Source organism: Primulina huaijiensis, chromosome 5, assembly GCF_012295235.1.
Source record: "Primulina huaijiensis isolate GDHJ02 chromosome 5, ASM1229523v2, whole genome shotgun sequence".
NCBI lineage: Eukaryota > Viridiplantae > Streptophyta > Magnoliopsida > Lamiales > Gesneriaceae > Primulina > Primulina huaijiensis.
Window position 1 is genome coordinate 3,805,457 of NC_133310.1, and position 13,147 is coordinate 3,818,603.

Sequence of the window (13,147 nt, forward strand, 5' to 3'; positions counted from 1 at the left end):
AAAAAAAAAAAAAAAGTCTATGTACAGATATTTTAAATAATTGAAACTAGGATGATCAAGGAGTTTATGCAAAAGAATAACATCTGATTTGAGAACAGGAAGAAAAAATTTTTGGATGTTATTGGGGACTTGAAGTGGGCCTAGAGATAGTAGAGACCATTTCTTTCCTTGGAACCACCAATCATCGTCTTCAAAGATAAACACCGATGACACCACATCCTTTTTTCTATTGACTTGTGGTTTTAGTTTTGGGTGGTTTCCAAAATCTGAAACAAGTTGTTTATTCTCAATATTTGTGGAACGTAACACAATTCGTTTAAAGTTTTCTCCCATCCCAAAAGAGAAGCTTTGTTCCAACAATTTTCCCCCGAACTATTTTGAATTTTACTCCTCGAAGAAATGAAAAATTACCGTTTTCAAGCATTTGGTAATAGTATATTGTCAGCAGACTATTCCAATCTATATTCTGCAAGACAAATCTATTTCTTGCCATAATTGAACCAGCTCATTAACTTGCTCCATGACTCATTTACTACCTTGCTGTTTATTACGAATAGAGGAACAAAATTCAAGTCGTTGAAATAAATTTTACAATCAAAATTCATCTCCTGAGGCATTTTTGAAGAATAGATAGGTCCAATCAAATTTTGGATCCATTGATCTTATCAGCCACTTCATGACTATTGATTATCTACTTTCCATGTCCAGTAACCAGGATTTGCTGAATCTGGCGCAGTGATAACCAATCAAACCATTATCCAAAATTTGATCCATTTATTTTTTGCCGGGTTATTCATAGACAGTGGTTGATTTCGATGGATGATAAGAGACGTAGCTTATTGAGAGAAGAGTTTTGATTGGGTAAAAATCCAAGGAGTTCTATTAGAGGATGGCTTGAATGTACCGACTACCGCTAAACGAATATTGAAGAAATAATTTTCCATCTGATTTTATGGTCCCTAATTTGAACCATTTATTTTTGCTGGATTATTCATAGACAGTGGCTGATTTTGATGGATGATACGAGACATGTTGAGAGAAGAATTTGGATCGGGTAAAATCAAAGGAGCCCTACTAGAGGAGGATGGCTTGAACGTACCGGCTACAACTAAACGGCTAGAACTAAACAAATATTGAAGTAGTTTCCTATCCGACTTGCTAATTATAATGAAATACAATATATATGGCCCATAATGATGAAAAAGAATCCAACCATAAAGGAAACAAGACTACTGTGAAACTAACAAATCCCTATGAAAAGAAACTCTTGGATATACTAAATAACAGAAAAACGATAAATCTCCAATCTTGGGATTAATTATCATTCCAACAGAACATGAATGTCAGAAACATGGAAGCACAATTCTGATTTGCTAATACACTACATTTAAAATTCAAAGTAAACTGAATTTAAAACTTCAAACATGTTGTTTTCAGTCTAATTAAAAGGCAAAATTAATCTATCATTGATGAATAATCTGCTTAATTACTAGAGAAACACACCATGTCGTCACTTTGAGTCGTGCCATGCAATGACGATATAACAACATCATCATACTCCTGAACTGCTACTCCCATGTGTCTAACAGCTTCTGGGAGATAATTTTTCAGGTCATTGGCACATTTCTCGTATACCTTTCTCGCAAGCTGGAAGGCACATGGTGAAACATTCTGAAAGCAAAAAATCGAGAGGATAAAAAAGACAGTATGAAAATACTAAAGTAAATAAAATAAATCTAAAACAATAAGAGCAGTTGTACTTCATTTCCCTTCTTCAGAGTAGAAAGAAGGATCTTAGCAGCCTCCACTGCAAACTCTTCGGAATCCCCAGCATTTTGAATCATTAGAACCATTATGTTTTCCATGCTAGAGGGAATTTCTTGTGGATGGGTCGATCTAATGTTAGCAAGGAAGAAAATGCCAGTAAGTGAAGAGGTAATTCATGTTTGGAATAGAAAATTGAGGAAATAAAGTGTGAGAGCATTACTGAATTCCATCCAAAAATAGGTGGAACATTTCAACAACTGTGTCATGCAACTCAAGGTCCAACATTAGAACACATGTTTGACAAGAGGAAACAGTCTGAATGATTGAAACAGCTTTTGAATAAGCACGACCAGCCAGGGAAGGCAATTTCTGGTAAGCAGTATTAACAAGCTTAAAAAAAGCCTGCAGAAAAACCAGATAAATTTTATCAACCGTACATGATCGTTGGAGAAGATGAGACAATAAAATGTTTTTTTTGAGTAATTTAAAACAACAGAAGCTGATAGATGAAAATGAAAAATGAAAGAACATCATCAAGCTCAGAATTACCTTCATTTGGTCTTCGTCGTAGGGTTCTTTAGGTGCTGTTAATCTTATGATCTCACTGATGCAGGATACCACTGTAATTCTGACATCGACTTCCTTGTGCCTCATAAGGGCATTCGAAATTAGTGCCTCTTCGGCAGGTTTAAGTGCCATTTCTATCAATGGCTTGCGATCTTGCATTAAATGTTGAAGAAGATGCTCTAGTTTCTGAAAGGCCAATAAGAAATCAAAGTTGAATACTGAGTTGATTTTAATGTTTTCAAACATAACCAAATAAAAGAAATCCAACAATGTTAATCTTGATCATCTCATCAGATTCTGAAACACATCGAAGATCCGGTTATTAAAATCAGTTGTACCTCGGTCTGGTATGTTGAAATTAAGACACTTATCTTGCTTTCTTCAGAAAATTTGCAATTAATTAATCTCCAAGAGGATACATCTTTGACGAGGTGATCGTTAAGAATTAGAGAGATTTGACAATGAGACATTCCTCAAATGATGTTACAAATATGTGAGTATAAAACATCTTCAAACTCAAAAAACTTCACATCAACAACAAGATTATCAGCAAGGATAACCAGTTTATATACATTCCGAATAGGAAGAAGAAAATCAACAATTCTCACGAAGCTTGAATCTCAGTATCAAAGACCCATTAAGCCAAACTTTTTGGAAGTAAACATAGACAAAGATAAAGGGATACATCAATTAAATAAGAAAGGGATAATTGGGACCTACATCCAGTTTCCTTAGAAGCTCCTCAATAGAATCACCAGGTTTAAGAAGCCTGTTCCCATATTCAAGAAGTACTCTCTTCAACTCCTCCTCCATTTCTGTATTCCAAGCATCTGCGCTCACGTCTCTTTCTTCAGAACTTGGAGCGGCCATTTTCTCTCAACAACTTAAAAGTCAGGAAAATAAAACTCTTGTTATTCAAACTTGAAACGTACACAAGAGGATCGTTTATGTTGGAATGACGAGAGAAAATGACTCGGCTTTTGTGCAAAATGGAAAACATGCAGCAGCCTGGAAACGTGGCTTTATATGCTTGAAAATTGTTTGCAATGTTTTGGAAGAACGCTATTGAATAGGAGAGTGGCTTTCGGTAAGTAAAATCCAAAAAGATGATTTTGCATTCAAGATTCAAACAGAAACAATTTATGTGCAGATACTGGCAATTACAAGGAATTACTGTAATCCTATGTGATTGCTGTAATCTTATTAAATTGGGTTATGTGACTGTATATTTGTGCTTTGCGTCAGTTTGTATGCTCTTCTGCCTGCTTTACATTTTTTTCCTCTTATAAAATTTCTCGTCTTAATAATGACACTCATATCACTTTCCTAACTACTGATTTTTTTTCCAAATTCTCGCAATATTAGGAATGAAATCACAATATGATTTTTTTTACATTATTTTCTAGTTGCCTTGACCCTTTATTTGTTTCTCTTTTTTAGACATATTACAGTGCCATTTAAAAATGCAGTAACTTGGCTACAAATATTCAGTAACTAAATTTTCATCTAAAAACNCATTCCCCTGGTGTCTGTTGAATACTCTAGCTAGAGTATTGTTCAGTTTCCTACCGGCGATATGGTACACACCACTGAAAATGTACATTATCACCACCACCAATATGTCTGGCATTCAATTCCTCCAGAATATCTTTGTTACTTTGGCTTTATCATAGCCCAAAAATCTCAATCTATGCTAATTAGGATTGTACTTGCAAGCCTCTTTAAGAAAAATTTGGTGCCTAATACCATCACCTCAACTTACCGCAGTTCGTATACAACACCCACACCCCAAATATTCTCCTTCTAACCGGTGTCTGCAGCCGCCACATGATCTTGTTCAGAACCTGCCATAAAAGTCACTAATGGCCTTGTCCTCTTAAACCATACGCCACCCTGGAGGTTTAGGCATCTTCTACTAAACCATTCATCTTTTCATTTGACATCCTTCCATTTCCAGTGACTGCACAAATATTCGGCACTAAACCAGGTCAAGAGAATCAATATGATCAAACCCGAATATAATTTTCTTCTCCTGCTCCGAGAATGTCACATAAGCTCCAAGACACTAGAAGTCTGAACCATGTAACAGACTTCGGCATTGTTTGATGTTTCAATTAGAAAATCATTCATCGAGAAAGCAAATCTTTGTTCAACCAAATTAACCTGACTGTGTAACAGCAAAATATGGCAGTTATCCAAGCCAAGCTAAATTTCTCAGTAAAAACTATGAGATATCTTTGAAAGCTCCAGTCCCTCCCTCCGATGCAAATTAAAACCCAGATCAAGCAAGGCAGATAAAATAAAAAAAATCAAAACTTTATGGCTCAATGCTCTTAAATATGAGTTTCACTAGCCAGGTACATTAAATTGCACACTTGACGGATAACGGGGTTGGCCCTGCCCCTAAGCCATTCCATAATTTATCCGAATTCCCAAAAAACAACACATCTTCTTGAGAAAAGTCAAGAGTTAAGAGTATTCCAAGAAGCCAGTGGCATCACTGTATCTCTTCAAGAACTCCCCACACTAGCTCCAACTCCTCCATTTTCGTTCACCCATTAAGAAGAAAATTTAACCAAGGCATCGAATCATTTCCACCGTCCACACCTTCATGGACATGGTGCCCCTTAAATAAAGCCAAAAGCATCATATTCCTTGCATCCACATTTGGCTCAGTAATTTCATCAAACATCTTAATCGACCACAACATAACACTGCAATTATGTTCATGCAACTTTTCCGGCGCTAACAAAGATGGGGATCGTCAAAATTTTATCAGCATTTTTTGGAAAATACCCAATTAAAAAAAATCCAATAAACCACTAACCGTTTAAATTAAATATATTTTGGTACAGAATTATTATTTGATGTAAGGATTTAAAATTATTATTTTTTAAAAATATGATCTGAATATAATATAAAATAAACTTAAAAATATTTTAAACTAGTATCAAATAAATGATTTTAATTTTATCAAGAAATTAGTATTTTTCAAAATTAGTCTAAGAAATAATAAGATGTTAAATAATTTATATATATAATTTGTTTTGAAGAATTTGTTGGTTTATTTAACTTATCAAAAATATATAGTTAACATCAACGATCTATTTTATTATTGTTTTAAAACAAGTTCTGGGTAATTTGGAACGAAGATAACAAAATTTTGATAAATTGGAACTTTTGGTATGAACAGGAAAATGATTTTTTCAGAATAAAATTAATTTTTTTTCTTTTAATTCATATAAAAATACGATCGTTCACCAATAGAGATAGAAACAGGTCCGGATTGGGGCGGTTTTGGCCAAACTCGAGACCCACCCCGCTTTTCTTTAGACCCGGCCTGTCTCGCCCCACAGATCCTACTGTTCAATCTGAGTTAGACCCGTATTTACCGAAAATATATAATTTTATATTTATTCAATAAAAAATTTAAAAATGAACAAATCATTTAATTTATATTAATAATATTCAGAACAAAAAAAATATTATCATAAGTTAAAATATATCAATTTTTATTCAATTGATATCCAAAAAAATTTGTAATGATATATTTTCATATTAAACATATAATGATAAAATAAAATGATTTCAATCCAAAAATTTTATAAACTAAGATTATAAACAAGTTATTAATTATTTAGTGTAAAAAAATAATTATATCATATATAGAGATACTTTGGCAGACCTGCTTGTAGACCCGTTAGATCGGGTCTGGTATGATACTGATTTAAATATAATCAAATCAAATTTCAACATGTAATAATTTCATATTACATATGATTCGCCATTAATTTTTATAATTATAATATTATTTCTATTTAAATATAAATCAAATTAGTTATAAAAAAAACTGTAAGCAAGCAATGCGTGTCGGTGTCAGTAGTTTATTTTTAGCACATGCTGCACCATTACCTTTCTTGTAATAATATTTGGAGCTACACCTTTATAAATTGGATGACATCTCTCTTGCACAGCACATAGCACATATATTACATATTTTGCACAGACACACCAAAATTAATTATTATGGGGTGTTTAACTTTAATTACACAAAAACTATCGTGAGACGGTCTCACGAATCAATTTTATGGATCGAATCTCTTATTTGGGTCATCCATGAAAAATTATTACTTTTTATGCTAATAATATTATTTTTTATTGTGGATATCGGTAGGGTTGACCCGTCTCACAGATAAAAATTCGTGAGACCGTCTCACAAGAAACTTACTCATTTAATTAATAGTATAAATATGTATTGAGCACATATTAAATATGATGAAATTTATAACATATTGAATATTAGATTTGGTGGATGATAAATCTAGAAAAGATTAGCTTTTGAGGTATTCACAATTATATGTATTTGAATACGCATTGTCTATGTATAAAATAAATAATAGGTCATTTATGAGACGGTTTCATATATCTATTTTCGTTAGACGAGTCAACTCGATTCATACTTAAAACGAAAATTAATACTTTCGTCATATAAAATATTATATTTTCATGAATCGGGTCGGGTTAGAGATCCGTCTTACAAAATTGATCCATGAGACCATCTCACTGATTTTTTTTATTTCAAAAAAGTATGCTTTATCCTTCTATGGCTATATGTTTTAAAGTATTTTTAAAAAAATTTTATACATTGTTTTATACAGTCATATTGAATCTTAATCAATTAAAAACTAAATAGGATAAAACCTATTATGGGACAAAGTTCCCAACATATATCTTATCCACACAAGATTCAAACCTCATACCTCACGCAATGGACTCAAATTCCAGGCCATTAAAATATCAAAACTGAAAATATAGAAAAGTTCTCAATATTTTGATTATCACACGAATTCTTATGAAATTGATTTAATTTTATGAGACGAATCTCGTATCCGACCCGACACATGAAAAATATCACCTTATAAATTAGGAAAAACTTAAGTGCATAGTTTAAATTAATTGCGCTATATAAATGAAGTCAAACAAATTTTCAGTTTACTTTATAATAAAAAAAAAAGAAGAAGAAAAAAGACACAACATTTTATAATATATTTTTCAAATCTATTAGCTTAACTAATCTAATAGTTAGATTATCTCATAAAGGTAAAAACTTATGTGAGACAGTCTCAGAGGTCGTATTTTGTGAGATGGATCTCTTATTTGGATCATCCATGAAAAAATATTACTTTTTATGCTAAGAGTATTACTTTTTATTGTGAATATCGATAGGGTTGACCCGTCTCACTGATAAAGATCCGTGAGACCGTCTCACAAGAGACCTACTCTCTCATGAATCCACAAATATTTTCTTATTTATGAAAATTATGAAGGTGATTTCAAAGAATAATGTTACATATATAATCAAATTTGTACGACAATTATTACAACAAGAAAAATTCATTCATCGAAATCTAACGATAAATTCAATACAAAATCTCAATAGATAACGACAGAATATAACAACATAATTGTTATAAATATCATTATACGATATATTGATAGTAACTTTAGTATTAGTCGATTTAGAATTTGAAATACTATTACATAATGAAAGCCCAAACATTATTGAGTAGGTCTCTTGTGAGACGGTCTCACGAATTTTTATCTGTGAGACGAGTCAATCCTACCGATATTCACAATAAAAAGTAATACTCTTAACATTAAAAGTAATATTTTTTCATTGATGGCCCAAATAAAAGATCCGTCTCACAAAATACGACCCTGTGAGATCATCTCCAACAAATTTTTACCAACATTATTAGATAATTTCATCTTTTATTGGAAGTTATACCATTTTGCTTTTGATAATTGCGAGCCCACTCCATTTCTTTCTATATATAACTATTCCACATTGAAGGGTTAGGGTTTAAGAAAAGCCCTTGTTCAAACAACGGAACCCGAAACGATTTCCTTTCTTCCTCCGATTTTTAGGGTTTCAAAGAAGCATGGGGGTAGACAAGGGGAAGAAGCAGAAATCGGTGCAAGTAGAGGAAGAAAACAACGGCGCTGAGCACGTTGACGGAGACCTGGTTCTTTCTATTGAGAAGCTTCAGGAAATTCAGGACGAGCTTGAAAAAGTACGTATATAATTTTATTCAGTTGTCCTGGAATTGATTTTTCTTGGTTATGTTCATGTTTCAGCTGCCTCTGCAAGAAAGATTCAGGAATTTTTTTAGGAAGGTTTTCGTTTTTGTTTCCTTTTCTGTTAGAACGCAAATGTTATCGCGTTCTTGTGTTATACTATTGCACTGAGGAATTTTTGAGAAGGGTGCATTGTTGATTTAATGAGTATGATTAATGTTCTAAACCTTGGAATCTGATATTTGTGGATGAGCTTGATTAATAGAATTGTCCTCTGGAATGGTTTTTTTTTTTTTTTTATTCTGAACTGAGTTAAATGGGATTATATTGTATTAAGGGTGTTTTTTTGGGGTCAAATATGCAATCTTACGCGAGCTCCAGAAATATCTCGTTCTTTGTGCCTGTTCATCCAAACGATGTGTGTCAAATAATCTTATAAAATTCTTAACATTTTAAAATTGATAGGATATTTCGAATTGGTTTGGGTATGTGCATGCATTTTGCAGTCAAAGATACGGAAGATCATAAATCATATGGGGAGAGTTGTATGTCTTATATCAAGATGTGTAAGTGATCATTCTTGTAAATTACTTTATCTATTATATATCGAGTATTTAGCTTCTCATAATCTCATTCACGACTTTTATATCTTCTTTCTTACTAATTATAGAGTTTTGCCTGCATTGATGGAAGATTGTTTTGGAGATTAATGTAAAAATAATATATCTTTTTGCGTCCTAATTCCGTGATTTTGAATCCGAAATTTTTTCCAGCCATCTAAATCTCTTAGGTTCATGTGTGCGCTTTCATATCAGCGAAGAAAGTGTGTATGCGTGCTTAAAAGAAGTTTGAAATGCTTTTATTTGTGGTTTCACTTTTTCTTTTTGAGTTATTTTTTCTAGCTCTAGGTTTTACCGATTCATGCAAGTACTTTAGTCTTGCGAACGCTAATATGAAATATTGATATAGTGTCGTCGTCGTTAAACATTGCTAAAGAATTGCTATCACAGATAGGCCAGTGGATTTTTTTCCATTTATACTTGGTTTCTATAAGCAATCATTCTTTAAATGTGCATTTTGACATTTGTACTGCATTGTTGTCTGTATTTGTCATTATGTTTTCTGGTGACATTGGTCTGTGTTAATATGCGGCGTTGATAGTGTCATAAATTGTCCTAAGGGGTTTCACAGGCAATGTGTACATTTTATTTTCTGCAGAGGCAGTAGATTGATTTCATGCCACATAGGTGCATCTCTTTTCATTTTGAATGCAATCGATTCTGAAGTGATCAGAAATACGCAATAAAAAATTCTGGTGACACTACTGACACAATTATGTTTGTTTTTGTGCTTTCAGATCAATGAAGAAGCAAGTGAAAAAGTCTTGGAAGTGGAACAGCAGTACAATGAGATACGTAAGCCTGTCTATGATAAGAGAAATGACCTCATAAAATCAATTCCTGATTTTTGGTTGACTGCGGTTAGTCTTCAAGAGAAAGAAAACTTCATACTGGCAAGACCTTTCACCGCTTGAAATGCCTGTTTCTTCGTGATTGAAAATTGCCCTCTTTTTGCAGTTTCTAAGTCACCCCGCCCTCAGTGAACTTTTGACTGAAGAAGACCAGAAGGTTTGAGTTTTCTCTCTTCTGCTTCTCTAAGACTAAGTAAAAAGACAGAAGCGGCTATGATTTGTTTAACATGTACTGTTTTCACTGTTCCTTTTCTTCTTACTTTGAAGCAGTTGTTGCTCTTACAAAAGGTTCTAGTTCTACAAAGCTTGAACAAATGCTTTATTTAACCTCATGATCTTTTTTTCCTAATGTGATCAAGTGGCTTCCTTTGTTTCTGTTAGATATTCAAGTACTTGAATAACCTTGAAGTGGAAGATTTCAAAGATGTTAAATCTGGATACTCGATTACATTTGTGAGTCTCCACTTTTTTCCCCTGTGGCAGTTCTTAGGTCGCCAAAATTTTAAATTTTGGTTTAGTTTAAAAAATTTGTAGATGATTTACAATAGTTCTTTGGTTTTCCCTGCAGAATTTCAAACCCAATCCATATTTTGAAGATTCTAAGCTCACAAAGACTGTTACCTTCCTTGAGGAGGGAACAACCATCACTGCCACATCAATAAAGTGGAAAGAAGGCATGGTAAGCTTCCGAGTTTTGGATTTAAAGAATATGAAAATTTTACTGAATTTCAATTCATTGTACATGCCTTGCTGTTGTAGGGAATTCCTAACGGTGTTGCTGAAGATAAGAAAGGAAACAAGCGATCTCATACCGAGGAAAGGTTGATCCTTCTCTATTGCTTTTTTTTTTCCATTCTTGATGTGGTAGGAGGCGAGACTCAGTTCCGTAACAATTTTCCGTCCTAAATTTTCATCAACAGAGTTAGTCATCTATTACTGTTTTACAAGTTCACATCATGTCTTTTCATTTATATTATGATCATTGGTAACATGCTAAAGAAATAGAGTTTTGCATATCAGGGATTATCATATTTTTGTATGATTTTTTTTCCATTAAGGATCTGTTAGGATATAATATTTTGTAAAGGAGGGTGTTATTGAGTTACAGAATTGGTGATAATCAATGTTCCTTATCAATTTTCATTCTTACAAAATAACTTACTATATTGGAATTCTTAATTATGTAGTAAGATACTATGTTTCTAGAAATTTCTCTGACGATTATATTTTTTTCCTTGGCCTTTTTCCTAAAAAAAATCTCCACCAATGCTCTCAACTTGAATTCAAAAGTGGCTACTTATAATTTGCTTTATTCTGAAGATATTCACAGATTCTTCATTAACATTGATATTGACAGCATAAGTTGGTAACTTGGTTATAGGTGGATACTGCTGTTTAAAGCTCAGTACTTCCACTGAGATTGGGTTTTTTGTGAAAAATATGTGCTTTACTGATTCTCAGATCCATTTTAAAAGATATAGATCCCTTTCAGTTAATTATAAATATGTTAGTTTGCACCATGCATGCCTTATAATGTTGCATTAGTCACTTATTTCAATTACGTTATCCAATTCAGCTTCTTTACATGGTTCAACGACACCCAACATAAAGGGGATTTGGTTGAAATTCACGATGAGGTACATTGGGCCTCAATCAGTTTTTTGTTTACAATTTTTTTATGAACTTGAGTCATTTTAACCAGCTTTTCCAACGGCACTCTTGTTTCCTCTTATAATTTGAATCCTATGTTTTTGGCAGGTTGCTGAAATCATCAAGGATGATTTGTGGCCAAATCCTCTCACATATTTTAACAATGTACAATTCATTTTTTACTCTTTTTTCAAGCTTGTTTTATACAAGCGAATGCAAGTTTATTGCATGCTGGCTTTATATTCGACTTGCCTTTTGTTTGTTTTCTTTTTTGTTTTTTTAACTGTTTTTAACTTCTGCCTGTAGGAGGCTGATGAAGAGGAATTTGAGATGGACGACGATGACGAGGTAAGTGCAGAAAATTGCCGTACATTTCTTTTTCCTCCCACTGAATATAGATTATGATGGGCTGTGAGCATTTTTAGAAAGATATTTATATTAAATGACTCTACACTTATCCCGATATACCATGTCTTTGCAGGGAAAAGGTAGTGAAGAATCTGAAGAAGGTGATGACGATGATGGCGAACAAGATGATGATGACGACGACGAAGCTGAAGATTGAGACAAAGTAAGTCAACCAGAATATTTTAGGTAGTTTGTTCTCATGGTTTTTGCTTGTTAAACGGTAGCGTTTGCGAACCGGTCTTAAGTTTAAGAAGGAAATATGATAATCTACTTCATTTAAACCCTTTTGTCGTTATGCAATTTTGTATTGACTCTCTTTTATAAAGTCTAATGTCACTTGTTTTTCATAGTCCTGTAAAAACATCAGCGGGTATGAACCCGGGATTTTAGTCGCTCTTGCCTTTTGGCTGTGTAAAATATTTCCCGTGTCTTGTTCAGTGCATATCACTCGATTTGTGCATGTCATCCTTGAGTAAGGAGCCGTGTATCCATCTTCCGGGTATTGTTTTAATTTGATCCTTTGTTCTGATATGTATATCGTGTCTCTAAGGTCTGCATGCATGGTGAGAATAGTATCGTTAAGGACTCATTTTGATGCTCAAATAGATAAATGAATAGAACTTGTTAGTGATAATTATAAATAGACACGGAACTAATTTAATTTTAAAATAAATACAGGACAAAAAGCTTCAAACCCACACATAAGGATGACAAAAACCCGGTTAAAACTGGTTGCGAAGCGTGTTTGGAAATAGATCGAGGGTGGGAACGGGTTTTAATGGACCTTTTCCTAATATATTAATAACAATAATAATATATTTTATATTAAATAATGAATGTCCTACGATCAGTATTTTGTATGTGCAAGGAAAGCAAAATCATTCTTTTGGATTGTTCTTACCAAAAGCTCTTCTCCTATTCAATAGAGCTCTTCCAAAACAATGCAACCAACTTTTCCTATGCCACCAAAAATCCTAGAAAAACCACGTTTCTAGGCTGCTGCTTGTATTCTATTTTGCACAAAAGCCGAGTCATTTTGTGCACGTTAAAACTTGTTGAACAAGAGTTTCAAGTTTGTTTTTCTCTTGAATCTTGAGTTGTTACCAGAAAAAAATGGTTTTTCCGAGTTCTGGAGAAGAGACCTGATGATGTTTTGACTAAAGAAATGGAAGAGGAATTGAAGAGAGTGATTCTTGAATGTGGTAA

At 33.2% G+C, this 13,147-nt stretch overlaps 2 protein-coding genes across 4 annotated transcripts in view; one reads left to right on the forward strand and one right to left on the reverse strand.

The window, feature by feature from the left end:
• LOC140976421 (sister chromatid cohesion protein PDS5 homolog D-like) overlaps positions 1 to 3,846 on the reverse strand; it is an 11,439-nt gene extending 7,593 nt beyond the window's left edge. For both annotated transcript variants that reach the window (XM_073440557.1, XM_073440556.1), the window contains exons 1-5: positions 3,055 to 3,846; positions 2,317 to 2,520; positions 1,988 to 2,169; positions 1,761 to 1,896; positions 1,504 to 1,671 (exon numbers count right to left, since the gene is read on the reverse strand). In XM_073440557.1, coding sequence (XP_073296658.1) covers positions 1,504 to 1,671; positions 1,761 to 1,896; positions 1,988 to 2,169; positions 2,317 to 2,520; positions 3,055 to 3,204 — 840 coding nt within the window. In that variant the 5' untranslated portion in view covers positions 3,205 to 3,846. The remainder of the gene's footprint in view (positions 1 to 1,503; positions 1,672 to 1,760; positions 1,897 to 1,987; positions 2,170 to 2,316; positions 2,521 to 3,054) is intronic.
• Positions 3,847 to 8,157: 4,311 nt separating this feature from the next.
• LOC140976422 (NAP1-related protein 2-like) lies at positions 8,158 to 12,360 on the forward strand. 2 transcript variants are annotated; one of them, XM_073440558.1, is made up of 10 exons: positions 8,158 to 8,408; positions 9,770 to 9,892; positions 9,990 to 10,040; positions 10,265 to 10,336; positions 10,452 to 10,562; positions 10,643 to 10,704; positions 11,460 to 11,519; positions 11,638 to 11,698; positions 11,840 to 11,881; positions 12,015 to 12,360. In XM_073440558.1, the coding sequence occupies exons 1-10, from the start codon at positions 8,277 to 8,279 to the stop codon at positions 12,096 to 12,098; spliced, it is 798 nt and encodes a 265-aa protein (XP_073296659.1). In that variant the 5' UTR covers positions 8,158 to 8,276; the 3' UTR covers positions 12,099 to 12,360. The 2 variants fall into 2 exon arrangements, with proteins under 2 accessions (XP_073296659.1, XP_073296660.1); XM_073440559.1 differs by having other exon boundaries at positions 8,161 to 8,408; positions 11,460 to 11,520; positions 11,642 to 11,698.
• The last annotated feature ends 787 nt before the right edge of the window (positions 12,361 to 13,147 follow it).

Coding starts and splice junctions, on each gene's coding strand:
- LOC140976422 (XM_073440558.1), top strand. CDS start 8,277: ATGGGGGTAGACAAGGGGAAGAAGCAGAAATCGGTGCAAGTAGAGGAA. Junction 11,520..11,637: donor TTGGTTGAAATTCACGATGA/GGTACATTGGGC, acceptor CCTATGTTTTTG/GCAGGTTGCTGAAATCATCA. Junction 11,882..12,014: donor AGATGGACGACGATGACGAG/GTAAGTGCAGAA, acceptor ATGTCTTTGCAG/GGAAAAGGTAGTGAAGAATC.